General features: G+C 42.9%; 1 protein-coding gene across 1 annotated transcript; it reads right to left on the reverse strand.

The window, feature by feature from the left end:
- Positions 1 to 248: 248 nt before the first annotated feature.
- On the reverse strand, positions 249 to 15,909 carry angpt2b (angiopoietin 2b). Its single transcript, XM_077008706.1, has 9 exons — positions 14,927 to 15,909; positions 11,459 to 11,614; positions 10,406 to 10,527; positions 9,058 to 9,290; positions 8,693 to 8,817; positions 6,034 to 6,135; positions 4,811 to 4,977; positions 3,354 to 3,484; positions 249 to 3,007 (listed from the first exon to the last, which is right to left on the reverse strand). The coding sequence occupies exons 1-9, from the start codon at positions 15,212 to 15,214 to the stop codon at positions 2,847 to 2,849; spliced, it is 1,485 nt and encodes a 494-aa protein (XP_076864821.1). The 5' UTR covers positions 15,215 to 15,909; the 3' UTR covers positions 249 to 2,846.
- Between the last annotated feature and the right edge of the window lie 848 nt (positions 15,910 to 16,757).

The raw sequence follows: 16,757 nt of genomic DNA on the forward strand, positions 1-16,757 counted from the left end.
TATATTTTGATGCCTTGCCCACTCTTGGTGTTAACCAGCTTCATGAGACAGAATCCTATCATGCTGTCATGAGGACAACATCACATATGCAGAGTAGTTATAGGGCGCGGGACTAAAGTTTTGAATGAAAACAAATGCATTTTAGTTTTTATTTATTTAATTTTCTTTGGAAATCAGGTTATATGGGCATCAATTTTCACTATTGAATCAAGAATGCACTTAGCTTTAACAGATTTCCTGCCGTGGTTTCTCTTTTTACCTCATTTAATTGCAAGAAGTGAAGGAAAGGGAACCTCTTCCACCATAGGGATTGCCAAGAAAGCATCGCTGCTCTGTAATCATCCTCTGTGGGAAGCTCCTGTCACAGCTATGACAGCGAGCTCCTGTCTAACTGCTCTGTAATGAGAAAGGTGATGGGTGTGATTGCCCTTCTATCTGTGTGTACTCTGTCATGCGTTGTCTGTTAATAAAAGTCCACTGTATGTGGTGGCATGGAGTGCTCATGTATGTTATTGTATGTATGTTAAATAGATACATGAGAAATAGCTGTTGATTTAATTACATTTTGAATAGCGCAAAAAATTATGATCATGTGCTCAGTACGTATTATGAAAAAGTGGTTCAATTGTTTATGCTAACTGAAGATCAGACAACACTCATAGTACAGAGTGGGACTCTGTGCTGTGGAGGGCTAATGGGTTAGATCATTACCCAGACAGGTCTGCAGTCCTGACAGATGACAGGGTCTACTGATAAAGCTATGTATTTGCAATAATATGCTCACTGTGTTTCAGGAGCATTAAAGAGCTGTGTTTGTCTGTCTTTCAGTCACACTGCCTCTCAGTTGTAGGTGGACATATCATTAACTGATTGAAGAAACATCCCTTTGTGAGCATAAAATGTCACCACCCCCATGCCTAAAGTGAGTTGTAACTGTCAGTTAGCCATCTTTTAAGAAGTATGGTACATGGCAGTCGTCTCATGATAACAGTAATGAGTTGCCAGAATCGTGCACTGAGGACCTGCAGTAAGAGAAGAAAAATGAGACAGAGGAGGGAGCAGACGAAGACAAAATTACCATCAACATTCAATTCCAAATCTGTGCCGCCTTCTTGGGTCCTCTGTTGCAGAGGAAAAATGCCTTAAACACTGTGGGCTTCTCATGACTTCATTGTGCCTAGAGTGCCCCCTGCTGTTTAAAAACACTATTCAGCAACTCAGCTTTCATTAAAAAGATTTTGACAGCAAACTGCCCCATGTAGTGATGATCAAAAAGAAAACACACAGATATCAAAAGTCACAAAGCCTCTTGGGTTCTCCTACTCCCCTTTGTCCTCTGTTCAACCCCACAGGGCCTTCACTGGGCTCCACTCTGAAGAAGTGTGTGCTGGATTCATTATAGACCATCCCCGAGTTCACCTGTCTTCCTGGCCCCCATGAAGTCTACCATGTGGAACAGAGGTGGGTCAGAGATTTATGTGTACTGATTGCCTTTACTTTCTCAATATCTCCTCCCACTTGCTCAAAGCGCATGGATGTACAGTATAGCACTAGTAGAGAAGAACTGTGCCATCAGTGATGGGCATCTCATTTGAGCACTAAAGCATTGCTGGAATAGTATATGCAAATAACTCTAGTAAACACACAGTCCATGGGAGGGAGGCTGGCATACAGTGAGGCCGGGTTACCCTCTACTACGGCCGCAACAGGAGGGTGGATCCAGTCTCTGGCACTCGCAATAAAACCTATGTTGATGGATCCCTCCTTCTGAGCAATGATCTGTCACATGCAGCTGCTGGGCTCATAATGAAGTTGTTTGTGCTGCTTGGTGCGGTGTGCATATAAATGCACTGACGAGATGCACAACACACCACATCTCCATTTCTGCTCATCTGCACCGGCGGCAGTATATTACTGTCAAATGATGCTGATGACCTGTGCATTTTGTTCACTAAGCACTTTCATGACTGGATGATGTGCGTGTGAAGAAGGGGGAGCTTATGAGGTTGTTATGTGGATCTTGCATGGGGGTGTATTGAGAGTATTCCCCCTTTCCCTCTCTCTCTCTATCATGGGCCCAGAGAACTTGGATGAATGGAGTTATTGAGCAGAGTGTTAAATCATGAGCACAGATGCATGGCTAAGTGCTAAGTGTGAACACAGGTCAGCAGTGTGAGGGCCAGCCTCTCTGATGTATTTAATGGGAGCGGTGGGACGTGCCTTTATTGGATGATTCATCAAGGGATTGGCATGGTAGCTGGCCTAATATTGACCCTCTTAACACCCGGCATGGATGGTCAGTCAACCACAGCCCTGTAGTAGACCAACAACACCATGAACAGAGGCTGACAGCGGCAGACCAGGTTCAAGGTTTCACATTTCTTACAGCTCTTTTTATTACGTATGCGAAACGTACACCTGTTTAGTATCTCATACGCTTTTATAGGAGTTTTCAGTCTTAAACACGATACGATCATTTTAGGGAAAGAGAGGTGGCTGAAAAGTAGCGAAATGTGTGGTGAATAGGCCGGGGGTGTTCTCAGGAGAGGAAGGACAAATGGTTCATATTTACAAAGATTTCAGAGTCCAATTTGCCAGCACATACACAAGCTGACACTGATCAGCAAATTTCAGCCTTTGCATTCTGCTTTTATACACAGGGAAATAACATGTATGGCACAGCCGGCCTCTTTAGGCTAGGCCAAAAGAGGCAAACGGCAAACGGGCCGAAACAGATATAATGAAAAATCTCAGCGAGTTCCAAGACGTTTTCTCCCCGTCAACAGTATCCTGGCACTCCTTGTCTGTCTGCCACTCATTGTCCACATGACGACCTCATCCCACCCTTAGAAATCCACAGGACGCACCATCATGGTCGTCGTGTTCGCCAACAGGCTTGGACCTTTCCAGTAGTACCACTTGATGCCGTTGTAGCGCATCACGTTGGACACGCCAGCATAGTAGATCCCATTCAGGTTGGACGGTCCACATGCTTCAAACCACCATCCTGGAGAAAGAGAAGAACAGTAATTAGGGTTTAATTCCAGAGTGCTACTGTGCCAAATGATCCCTGACAAACTCAACACAACCCTAACATGAATCTATTTCTAAGGCATTTTTTATTCAGGTCAGTAATATTACTGTTTATTAAAACAAATAGCATTTTTACTATTCTATCTCCTCAGTTTCCATGGAGACAGAAGATTGCACTGCAGTACAGTAATTCTATGGTAATGTGATGATCTCTGGTAATGAAGGAATCTCTGTAAATTCCTCTACATAAGGTAATGAAAGGTTATTATAGTCTGGAGGGACTGGAACGACCCGAGGAGAGACAGGAAGTACATCTTTACCTCCAGAGGCCATCTGTGCACACCTGCAGCTGCAGCGGTCGTTATCTTGGTCCTTCGTGCTGAACATGGTGCCCGAACGGGTCAGACTGCTGGTCCGGCCGGCGGTGCCGCTAAAGCCGCGAGCATGCACACTGGAGAGAAGAAGAACACAGTCAGAGTGAGGTTACAAATGTTCTCACGTCATCTATGGAGATGTTGGGCTCACTGCATGATGCAGATAAAATTTTGAAGGACTTTGCTTTCATGGCCGGAGTACGCTCGGCTTTCAGAGTTGTCTGAGTTTTTTTCCCACAGAATTGATGGTCCTTTCAAACTGTTCTTCCACCTGGACTTCACATTTGTTAGAACCTATAAGGTATTTGTGAAGTGTGTTTAAAAACATATCCAACCTTTCATTGTGCTCACCCTCATTTACATGCATTCAGCTCGGCTGCACCACGTGACCTCCATTATCTATAACCTATTGCCTCCACTCAACCTGAGGTATGATTGTGCATATTCAGCACAGAAAACACCAGAGAAACAGACCACACAACAAAGCTTTGCCGGAGAGCACGTTGGCCAGGATGCATCTTTACACTGCAGGACCTTTGGCTGGCTGTTCTCATGTGAACACAACACACCAGAGACAGTGCCAGCATTCTCAGCATGCAAATAAGACTCACATAACGGTATGATGTGAAACAGGAACCACACACAGTGGAATTAGGATTTAACTGCTCCTTCTCAAGTTGATTAGGTGGTCAGCCACACACTTTGTTTTTCAACAAGCCCAGATGATGTCATGGGCCCATGCATCTTTCCGTGCCTCCCTGCCCACACCGTCATTTATTTTGAGGTAAATTATATATATATATTTTCGTTTCTGGCTCACTCACGCTATAACGATGCCTACAAGCAATGCCTGATGCTGTTACTGCAAGAGTTACGGGGGGGAAGAGATTGATCTTGCAGTGTCCTGACATGTCAATGTTCTAGTCAAGCGTCTCTCCGCTATGCAGGTCAACCTTGAGTACCGGCAGGCTGACACAAGGAGGGAGAGGGAGAAAAATGGAAAGCAAACAACGCGTTGTGACGGGTGTGCACCCGAGGGCGATGTTTTTAAGAGAAGATAAACACGGAGAAAATTAATCCACGTATAATGAATAACAAACGTCATTACGCACAGCACAATAATAGTGAAATATAATGAGGATGTGTTCTAAGTTCGCACGGGTGCATGTTATGCAAGTGCAGTCTACGCATATTAAGTTATCGCTGTTCTCATTCCTGAAAGCTTGATTCACTCTAAAAGGTGAAACCACAAATCAATCATGCTATTGTAAAGAGTTGTGCAATAAAAGTTAGGGTTATGGTTGATTTTGAATGTTTCGAGATTTTTTTTTTTTGGTAAGTCCCATCCTAGTGCAGAGCTCTGTAGTCTATTAATGCTCTCAGCCTAAAGCATACATCAGTACCTATATTTCTTGTCCTCTCCATCAACGTAGAAATGGTCGTACTGAGAGTAGGCCTGGCTTCCCTCTACATCTTTCAATTGGACTTGCAGAGCATAGTCTTGGGAGGAGGTGAGAAGGTGGATGATATCATTTCCTAACCAATGTTCTCCTGACGGGTCTCCAAATCCCTGTGTAATGGATAAACATTCAAGACCTCAGTCTGTCACTGGTACACATCTGCATCTGCTGTAAAAGTGCTTTTGCACACGTAGCCCTAGGAAAGCCGACCTCTGTAAATTAATTCAACGTATGGCATTTTTGACTTACTACACCAGTTCATTAAACAGCATTTATTCAGTGTTATTTAAGCCCTGAGGCCAGACACCCAGAAACCTCTGCACACACTTTATCTGCCATCCAGGAGGCCTCCCTAACTCCGCACCCCAACTTGGACCAAATATTTATCATCCACTTGTAAAAACATTTTCTTGCAAAATAAATGATGGGCAAAAAGGAAGAAACTGTTTTTGGTCTCCACTGCCTGTTGTGAGTGGGGTATTCCCAGAGTAGCAATGGTAATTTATCTATTGAAGTGGATGAGACAAATTACCATTGTTGCCTCATTGAAAAACCTAATAAAGGTTTCTATCTAAGGCAGAGTCTAAGAACTCAGTGCCATTATATTATGTGTGCAAATCATTGGCTTTCAAATGAGCTTTAAATCTAGCTTTGTGTCATTAAATCAGAGCTTAATACCCTGTATTCTGCATATAAGTATGTCCTGCAGTGAATCGTTAACATTAAGAACACTCAAATAGAATGATAACACCGTTCAGTTCTCTCCACGTTACCTATCCTGAGTGAACCAGAGGCATTACTTAGAGGTGTAATACAGGAAAACCCTGTCTATAGTATACTTAAAATAACTAACCATGAAGTTAGTTAGAAATTGGTGTTGAGGCCACATGTGGAGTTCCACAACCAATACCGAGGTGTTAAAAACATCAAGTGACACAAGAACAAGTAAAAATAATCCCTTTCAAAATGGAGTCAGCTAGGGTCACTAACCATCAGTATTGTGTGGCACTTTGGTACACTAAGGAACAAACTAATAACCAGACTTTCCTTGTTGTGTCATTAAAAGATGTTTGTGTTTTCAGACTAGACCCTAAGTGAAGTTAGCTTAGTAATCAAACAAAGAATAAACGTTGATATGCGGGGACACTGCTCGCTAAAACACTCACCATTTTATATTCTTTCCAACTGCGATGGAAGTCCACAGAACCATCAAAGCGGTGCTGGAGAACTGTCCAGCCTCCTCCTCTGGTCTTCATGTCACAGAACACCTAGTGAGTCAAAGCCATAGAGAATTATCTGAAAGCGGCATAACAAAGCTTCCCGTGAACTTCAGCCTACTTGTATGCTCTGAATCCCAACTCTGAGGCCGGGGGGGATGAAGCAGCTTGTGCTCTCCAGAAACTGAGACTTTAGATTACATTAAATTAATGTTTTATGCTCTGTACCTTGGATAGCATTTGTTTTGTATGTAACAATGTGTTTGTGTTTGTGTGACGTTTGGGAATTGTGGTTAAAGGAACAAGAGGAAGAGATGTCCACCACCCAACAAAAAAAAAACAAAAAACACACTAATGCACAAAAACAAAAATATCACTTTTTGTCATATTGTTTGTCAGTACCATCAGAGTTCAGAGACGACGCAACAGAGGCGTCAGATCTGTTTTCTGTATCATGTAGGTTTTAGGGTGTCTTAAGCTTCTGGCAAGGCTATGCTTGTATTTGGGGAGCAGAAAGCCTTGAGAGTGACTATCCTTAGCAGCATGTTAACAGTAGGCTCAGTCCATCATGTTCCATGGCTATTCTGAACATTCATAATATCTGATATACAGTTTTGATCAACATGTTGCTGAGTTGCATTATATCACTACTACCTCTACAACTACTACTGCTACTAATAATAATAATAAATATATGGAGACTTTTGTAAATTTTTGACACTAAGGAATTATCTTGCCAATCAGTGTCATATCTCGCGATATAATAAACTGAGAATAGGCCGGGCAGAGAGAACGATAGTCCTGGAAGCCTAACGTCAACCTGATGATGAAATAACGCTCTACACCTGCAACCAGCGCACATCTCCAGAATCCTCAGGGAAGGACAGCCGGGCCAGCAAGCTCTCGTGGAACCATGGGGAACGTAGGACTAGCAAGAGGAGGGCGGATCGTCTTGTCTGCACGAGGACAGGGTAGGAGTGGTGGGTGGTGTTATTATAGCTGTGCCTACTCCCACTATCGTATTCACCCTTTACCCAGCACTATATTCCATGGAGCCAAAGTCTTCAGGTGGAGCTTTCTTTGTTTGTCTATTTTTGGTCTGTGCACAAGTCACATGAAAAACGACATTTTACGAAGCATCTGACATTGGATGTAGCAAATTAATAAACAGTATAAACCTCAATAAATGTTGGCCCTGTCTTGGAAAACCAATATTCGTATCTTTTAGAAAAAATAAAAATCACAAAATTTCCATGTGAAAAAAATTTAAAATGTTAAATAGGCCTATATATATATACATAATTTATATATAATTAGTTCAGCTATCTATGCCTATATCAGTTTCAAATCGAGGAGATCAGTCATTTGTAAACAGTGTAACATCATCTTTACTTTCTGATTTTTCACAACGCACTGAGTGAGTTTTAAAGGCCATGGCAGCCGGTGTTAAAGACAACATCACAATCATAGCGTGCGACAATCATAGCATAGTATAAACAGTAAACCACAACTCTTTCAACTGTTTCAATGTTTTAAGATATACATAGATTTTAAAATATACATATCTTTAATATTTGACTTTTGCATTCAGTTGATGCTTAACAGATTCATTCTCCATGTTCCATATTCAAATTACCTTTGAGATCACAGGAGGAATTTATTCTGCCTTAGCTATCTATTTTGCATAATCTCCCAAGAGGAACCGTTGCTATTTAACTGTTCCGTGCTATCCACCACGACAGGTTTCCATATAGCAGAAAGTGCCACATCATACAGCAGTATGTGAGGATGTTATAAACACACACAGAGAGGTAGTGCTACTGCATTTCAATATGCCCAAAGGTAACAACTTAAAAAGTACCATTTTGTGTGTGTTTTAATCAGTATTGTTTCAGAACAATGATTGGATAAATAAAAATATGTCCAGCACTGTTCAAGGATTTCCTGTCTCAAAAACATTTTGACCAGAATTTTCACCTCTGCTCTTCATAAAACAAACCACCTAACGTATTGCTGCAGGGAAGATGGCACAGATGAGAAGACTGGCGATGTCTGTTAGCGTTCCCACTGCTGCTTCAGCCTGAAAGTTGGCAGAAAACTACACCACACATGCCAAACACCTGGCGCTAATGCCCACAGGAAACCTGCAGAAACGGGAGTGAGTGTCCATAAAAAAGGCCAATAAAGAACAAAAACAATTTCTCCCATGTCTTTTTTTTTTCTAAAGATCTGTACCAAAAAAAAATCATGTCAGAAATTAGATTTGATCGTAATAGCCAGCACAAACCACAAGGGAATGAGTTGGACTCCTGCACTTGAAAAGGAATCTTGCATTCAGAATCAGCCTGGGCTACATTAGTGCTAGCACTCTGCCTCCACGGATCAGTGTTGTCTTCCCCAGGTTTACACAGTCCTTCCATCATTTGAACAGCAAGATTCTAAAGTGCATTATATTATATTAAATACTGTGTTGCTGTGCCTCATTTTAATATGGTCGTCGAAATAAATAAATAAATCTAAATGTCAGTTCTTAAGAGAACACTTTGTTTCATAAATAATCAAGATTCATGCCACTATACACACACACACACACACTGTTCAAAATCACCTTAATTGACTGTGTCGTGTTGGCAAGTTGAATGCTGTATATTCCATTCTCTGTAATTCCAGATCTGTATATGTCAGCACAGTCTCTGAAGATTGTTATCTTCTCTTTAGAGGAGCTGCTAATCTCTGGTAGGGCACAAAATATGCATTAGGATCTTTGATAAAGTATATGTGAATTTACCATGTACCAAAGACATGTCATGAAGCCACGAAACAGCTTCCCATAATCCCCATGTTGAGTAAAGCAACATCTTATAATCCTCAGACAAAGCCATCTGGCCCACAGTCAGTCCGGTGAAGTTTACCGGAAACGCACTGACGCTTTCCAGACTGCCTGATAGATGTGGTTGCGAGTTTGGCACTGACCATTGCAGTGGGTTACCATGGCCAGTAGCTGCTGCACGGTCTCTGAGAGATGGGCCTGCTGGCGCTGGAGAAGGGTGCTGTTGTGGGTGGAGCTGTCCAGCTGTCCCTCCAGCAGGGTGACCAGGCGGCTCTGCCTGTCCAGAACCTCCTGTAGCCGCTCTTTCTCCTGCTGGCTCTCCTGCAGCTCCTGGACGTGTCTGGACTCCATGGCCTGAAAGCGCTGCTCCAGGAGGCTGTGTCACGATAAAAGAAAGCCTCGCTCATTTTGAATGACCTCTGTAACATTATTCATAGTCACAAAGGCTACTGTTGCCACACACATGTTCAAAACATAACACATTTGGAGCAGTTTTGATTTGAAAACATCTTTTTAGATGTTTCTAAGACCTTTCAGATATTCCTCCTGTCATGGTTAGCACTTTTGAGTGGGACAAAATTCCCAGAAACAGCTGGCCAGTAGTTAGACCCACAGATGGTGCTGGTGTATTGGTTGGTAGTTGGACTCACAGATGGTGCTAGTGTATTGGACTCTCCATCAAACCCAAAGGCAACACTCTGACAGTCTGTGTGAGTTTGCATTACATTGTGGTCCAAATTAAGACAATAAGTCTTGCCGATCTGATCTATATGACTCGTAGAAACAACTTTGTGGCAGTTATTATTAAATCGATCTAACCTTGTAGATTGAACAAGTCACTTTGGCATTTGGAAAATCATTCTATAATTCTCCCTGACTGCTCGCTGTGATAGTGCTACCAGTAGACCTCATGCTCACAGCCATTCAGCAGCTTAAAGTGATGACAGATAAGTAATGCTTTGCTTTAATAATGGAGTAAATTGAGAATGTTTTATATTCTTTGGTATTATAAGATCCACTTATCTTACTATTCCACTGTTATATAGACATTTACAATATTTCTTAGATCAGCATACAACATACAAAACAAAAAAAAATCACCTTGTGTATGCATTCCTCAATATGAAAGTAATTTATTTATTTCCTCTCTCACTGTTTGCAAGATGACTGTACACATATCATTCTCTCCTCTGAAAGCACAATGTTAGAATTGATGGCAGAGAAAAACATCCCGACTCAGAGTGAGTGGCGTGGGGTGATCTAGTATCCTAAGCACAATTTGCTCAGAAGCTTGGATGATGCACAGTTGTAAGGAACTGCAAAAACAACTCCTCATAGATAATTAATAACCCAACCACAACCTCTCGACACCTCAGAGGGGCCCTTTCCAGACCCCCACCCCATTTCCTTTACATCTCCAACACCAGCACATGGTGGAACATACAGAAGTGATGAAACCGGTATGACAGGTGCGTTGGCTGGATGCTCTACCTGTTCTTCTCTTTGAGGCGGGACACCTCCTGGTTCTGCTGGACAAGCTGTTTCTCCAGCCGGCTGGTTGAGAGATAGTACTCCAGCAGCTGCACCTCCAGACGACTCGTTTGATTCAGGACCTGCGCGTGTGGTCAGATGATGGGCAGTAGGGAACATGGTTGTTGTTATGTTTGACAGCCGTAGGACAATTACCTGCACTCGGTTGTTCAAATCCTTCTCACAAACTGTGTCTGAACGATATGCGACCCGAAAATCTGAAAGTTTGCCAATTTACAGGAAAGTACAGTTTAAATGTCATGTTTACTTTCCTCGTTTTAAGCTTTAATCCAGCGGTGTTTGAGTTCATGGAATATACAAAAGGTGTTAACTCACTAAAGGATGAGATTCATAAAACCTGTGTTTTTAACTTGTTTACATTTACATTAATCTGGGGTTGATGTTTTAGCCAAGCACCTATCTCACCATGGGCATAACGCTGACTTGCTCTGTTTTCACAGATACTCTAATAAAATAAACATGCACTCAAATGTTTTTTCAGGTTGCTCTGTCGTGTGTAATGAACCGCTGTCAAAGAGATGGAGATTACAATGAAAATAAAATTACAAAAGGTGGAAAACACTGTGTTAAATAACTGATCTTGGAGAGGATAAGCACTACACCTGTTTAACTTGGGCTATTGTAACAGTATTTTTCTCATTCATCTAGCACCGTTTAGCATTTCTACTCAGCGCTGTCTTTGCCACAACAGGTGGCAAGATTGAGCTACAATGTTTTAAGGGACATGTATTGTGTAAAGAATTTCATTAAAACCAGATTTAAAACAAATTAATTGAAGCTACTTTGAATGAAGTTACTGAACAATCATGTGACAAAGGTCTGTCTTTGCTCACTCTAAGGGCATTCTGAGGGCTGGGACATGGTGAACTTGCTCCCTGATGAGGATACTGGGAAGATGTACTGCATGGTTCACAGAGGGAAATGTGCCTTATTTCAGGACCGTCATGTCTGATGTGGATCCAGATGCTGTCAGTCCCGCTTCATGTGTCTCACCTGGGTCTCCACATCTGTCAGTTTGCGCGTGTGTTCTGCTGACTGGCTTAGAAGATTGGTTCCTATCTCCAACATGGTAGCCGTCTGGCTGTGAATGACGTTCCTCTGCATCTCCGCCATCTCTGAGCGCACGTTCTCCTGGATGTAGCTCTCCAGCTGTGAGCATGACAGGGAACACATCAGTGGGCTCAGACCACCAGCTCTGTCCAAATATGCATCTGGCAGAAAACCACCCACGGCAGCAAAGGCCATTACTGTGGATGTATCTGCTTCACACTGTGGGTTGAGCCAAAGGCTTTTTTTTTTAGCATACAGCAAGTACACTGATGTAAAAATCTTTTCTTGAGGCAGAGAAATAGGAACATTTGGCAAACCTTGTGTTCACTTTATGGCCGTGTGATAGTTTTCAGCACAACACTGTTTAGGATCATCCTTTTGAATTTCAGTGACAGGCTTACATATTTGAATGGATTTGAGGAATTACTTTGATCATTTCAATATCTGAAGATTTCACGAAGCAAAACCAGCCTTGGAGCTTAAACCCACGAAGGGAATTAAGCACTTAGCCATGGCACAGACTGAACTATCCATCTTCCTGTCAGAACTTGGCTCCCTTTTGGACAAATGGACAGTCTAATACAGTGTACTCTTACAAGGGCTGGAGGGTACGCTAACATTCACTCATCGATCTTCATGGTACGCGTCTGTATCTAAACAACAACTGCCCATTAAGGTAATGAGACTTTGTATAATGTGCTATGGTTAAGCTGTGGTTACCATCGCATTGAAATTGCAACATGTGAGCCCTCAGTGCAACTGTTCATCTGATTTAACTCATTATTTTACATGACACGAGGAACAATATTTTATGTGAGCTGTAAAGTAGGGATCCATCTGTGAGTAATAAGCAAACCTCAGATAGATACAGCCTTTCTTGAGCAATGACATACGGAAGACAAATTCAGCCAGACTGGCACTGGACCATGTAACATTAAGCACATCCTTTTGTTTTAGTTCAATATGTCCTCAATGAGACATTACTTTCCCACGTTTTAACAAGCAAACTTTGGAGCATATTAAAGTGGCACACTGGAAAAGATTTAAAAGAAAGGTATCCAAAAAAAAAATAATTCATGGATGCATTTCTGAAAGGATAATGGAATGTGTTGCAAATGTTTTTAAATTAGATACATGGGACTATGTACAAGTTTCTCAGTCTGTTTTTGTAGCACTCCATGGAACAGGTTTAATAAATCAAGCGAACCATGATAAAATGACTGTGTAATCTTGGATGAGTTTAACTGAGATGAACCAGAGATTTAACTGGATTAGTAAGAAACATTAATTGGACAACAGGTGGCAAAAATGTGGGGTTAGAATTACTGGTTGCTTTTATGGAAACACCAGCTGAGGCATTGCTCATTACAGCAAACACACTGTTGTTTTATCAAGTGTTGAGCTGGACGTTCCTCTCCCATGGGCAGATCTCAGACCTTTCCACAAGTGTGGAAGGCTTTGACTGGATTTTTATTGAACCTGCATCACATGATATCTAATATTTGAGCATCGTTCTAACATTACCGCATGCTCAGCATGTGTTAATCTCTGTCCACAGCGAGGATTAGACCCTCAGACACAAGCTCATGTTTGCACTCATTAGTCCACAGAAGCCTGGCACCCACAGACAGATTCCTCCGGTCAACTGACTTCTGTCTGTGTGTCTGTCTGCGTGGTGCGTGACAGCTTGACTTTAAGACACAGAGAAAAGGAAAGGTGGCTTTCACAGGCTTAGTTAATTAATCTATGTGGATGTGTGTGTGTGTGTGTGTGTGTGTGTGTGTGTGTGTGTGTGTGTGTGTGTGTGTGTGGCAGGTGTGGGGTCATTAGCACATGTTTGTTCATGTGTATGGGTGTTTTAATTATTTATTTATGTAATCTCATCATCTCCAGGGCCTCTGTCACCAAACACAGACTGTGAATCATTATTTCTGTCCTCTTGCTCACTGCCTGGTGGAAGAAAATTCAACCAGATTTAAGCAGCAGATAGTAGTGGCTTTAAAGAACGCTTTCTATAATATGATACAGTAGATAGATCATTTCAATGATGGCCTTTAGCTAGAATACTTGTCATAGGAATGCATATGCAAAGCTGACTATACAAATCGCTAAAAGCCTCATGAACCCAACTAAAGTGACAGATCACAAGTCAACGCTCTCCTGAGAAGAGATTAATGACAGTAGAAGCATTCGGCAGAGAAAGTTAACAATAACAGTTTAGATCTAGCAGTTTAAATCTAACAGTTTAGATCAAACCTAACACTTAACCTACATGTGGATGTTTGTATGTAATCATGTATTGGGGGCCTATCCACAATCTACTACATACAGCAAACTGCTTTTGTCCATATTGCATCAATTCTAAGTTGTTTAATCAAAAAAAGCATAAAACAGGCCCACAGATACACAGACATGGCGGATGTGAGCATAGTTTGACCCCATCGTCATGCTCTGGCATCTCGGCGAGTGCCTTCATGTGCACAGCAGTAACACCATCACCCCTGTTTTTGTGTTTATAGAGAGATCCTGAGGGAGACCTCACAATGGAGTTGAAGTTTCCACATCCCTACACTCTACATGTCAGACAGCCAGCAGACCCATTCCCAGCTGGGACAACTCAGAGACTCTGACGTGAGACATGGCAAGCTGAGAAGAGCCTTGGAATCAGGGTGTGTAAAAATAAATGAACTCATGTGAACAGAAAGAGCAAATAAAAAAGACAAACGTGCTTTAACAAGAGATACAGTGAGGAATAACATTTTTAATTAAAACACGTCATGGGGGAAATGTCATGGCCAAAAATTAATTCAAGTACGTACTCAGCACAAATAGAAACCTGAAATAAGGGTCACTGAATAGTTGTGATACGATTGCAAATGACCCTAACAGTAAAAACACCAATGGAACTCATGAATTAATCTCACTAACCTCAGAATCGATATGCTTACAGAGAGCGATCAAAAACCACATCTTGGCTGGAATATTTATTTCAAAGATAGGTGTGGATCGTGTAGGTCAAAGTGCTGCAGCAGCAATATTTGTGAGAGAGGTTGGTGGTTGAATGGGGAATACGATACTGAGATTGGATTCAGATCCTTGCTTTAAAACCACACTTGCAAATGCAAGAGTCAAGGTTTCCCACTGGACTTAAAATACCATTTCAGACACCGACAACACTGTCAGCTTGCCCTGGGTGAGTCATACATTCAGGAAGGCTATTCCAAACACTGACAATATTTTGCCTGCTGCTATTAGAGATTCCCAGAGTTTTATGACATTAACTGCAGAATGCATTGGCAACAAACTAAAGTTAGCTGCTGGAATCAGGATTTAGGCTGCTTAAAAGGGAAAGAGGATGCAAGAAGCCAGACGGAAAGAAGCAGTGCGGGCGTGTGGGTGTCTCAGAAGTACCTTCTGCAGCCACTGTGTGTTGTTCTCAGTGGTGCTCTCCAAGCTCTCCAGCTTGCTGTCCTGCCAGGTGGGGTTAGCGCGGGCTGTCTCGGGGGATGAGGGCGAGTCCCTCTGCAAAGCATTGGTCTCCTGGAAGTCCCTGGCCGGCTGGCACTGTTCCACCTCTGGCAGGATGAAAGTGTAGCTGCAGGGGCCATGCTGCAGCTGGTGCTGCCTCCTCTCTGAGCCTGTCGCCTCAGCCACTGCTACTGTCAGGCACCCCAGAGCCAGCAGCCAGCCCATTTCCATCTGCAAGAGCTGTGGATGAAGGAACGGACAGGGTCTCTGCACGGACACACACAAAAGGATGGAGTGCTCAGCTGGAGACAGGTCAGAATGGACACCGGCTTCTCCCAGATGCTTTCCCCGGGATTATTTCTGTTTTCAGTTTTGTTTTCCTTTCCTTGCTCCTGTGCCTTCTTTCTTTCTTCTCTTCTTTGGCCGATATGTCAGGGGAGAGCTCTTTTATGACATTACCCTCGCTGTGTTGCACGCCAAACAAGCTACTGTGGTCTTAAGTGAAGCGAAGCCAGGTAGGACGGCACAGGGCGATTGTTTCTTGTTCTTCACCCAGTATGTGCTCGCAAATACAGGAAACATGCTGCAAACAGCTCTTTGGTTTGTTTGATCTCAGAATTGTTTTCTCTTTTCCTTCTTTTGTGCCAAAGCTTGAGTGTTGGGAGCCTTAGGAACCGAGTCCTGAACTCGAGGTTTTTTAGGACACAGAGTGCTTTAAGCAGCAGTCTACCTTAACATCCTTTCTTTTGACATAATCACTCAGCCTCCTTGCATGACTCACTCTCTGTCTCTCTCTCTCTCTCTCTCTCTCTCTCTCTCTCTCTCCCACTTTTGCCCTCCCTTTCTCTGGAGTTGGTGGTAAAAGCCACAAAAAAATGCACTCAGCACAGCAAATAATGCACAACAGCCAGACCAGACAACATTCTCTTCTCATTAGGCCCCCTCCGATTCCTCTCACTCTCTTACTCATTCGCTCTCACTCTGTGCCTGTCTCCTCCCACATCCCGTCTCTATTGCCCGTTCACAGCGGTGTGTCGGACTGTCTGGGGCAAGCCCATGCACACCTGCAGCTCAACAGGGATTTGCTAATAGAGACGTGAAGCATGTTTCATTCCATATATCACGTATGCCACCATTCCGCTCATGTGTTCCACTGAAGTCAAAGTGGCAGTGACCAGTGGCTGAGTCTCACACAGCCTGAATAAGTCACGGTGTTTAACTAATGCATGAAGGTTTCACAGACAAAACAAGTCTGGTGACTCACTCAGAAGCAGGCCATGCTGAAGCATGTGAAACACAAAGGCTGTAGGTTGTACTGGCTCGGCAGATGGTTTTTCTATTGTGTCTGGTCTAGTTTACAACTTTGGATCTGATCTAGCAAGTTCTGAATAAAAGCTGCTACTTTGATTCATTTAAGGGTGTCAAGAAAGGGTCGAACCATACAAATTATGAAACGTCTCACTTATTCATCGAAATTACTTCCCCCTTCACACATTAGCCTGCCATATATTTCATAAATGGCTCACGCAGGGCAGAATGTTAGCCGGTGTGATCCTCTGGGTATATATTGAGATTAAGTTGCCTGCACAAGCAGAAAATTATTCTCCTGCTGTTCTCCTCCTGTCCCAGATGGAGCTGGCCTGCCCCCCATGCCCCTCTGCCCTTTCCACGTTCCTTTACATGCTGGTATCTCCCCCGTCATCAGCGGAGCCGCCAATGCCCATGTGTCTTGCCACATCCCTAAGCTCACCGAGGCGACCCCGAACAGCATCTC

This window comes from Brachyhypopomus gauderio, chromosome 6 (assembly GCF_052324685.1).
Source record: "Brachyhypopomus gauderio isolate BG-103 chromosome 6, BGAUD_0.2, whole genome shotgun sequence".
NCBI lineage: Eukaryota > Metazoa > Chordata > Actinopteri > Gymnotiformes > Hypopomidae > Brachyhypopomus > Brachyhypopomus gauderio.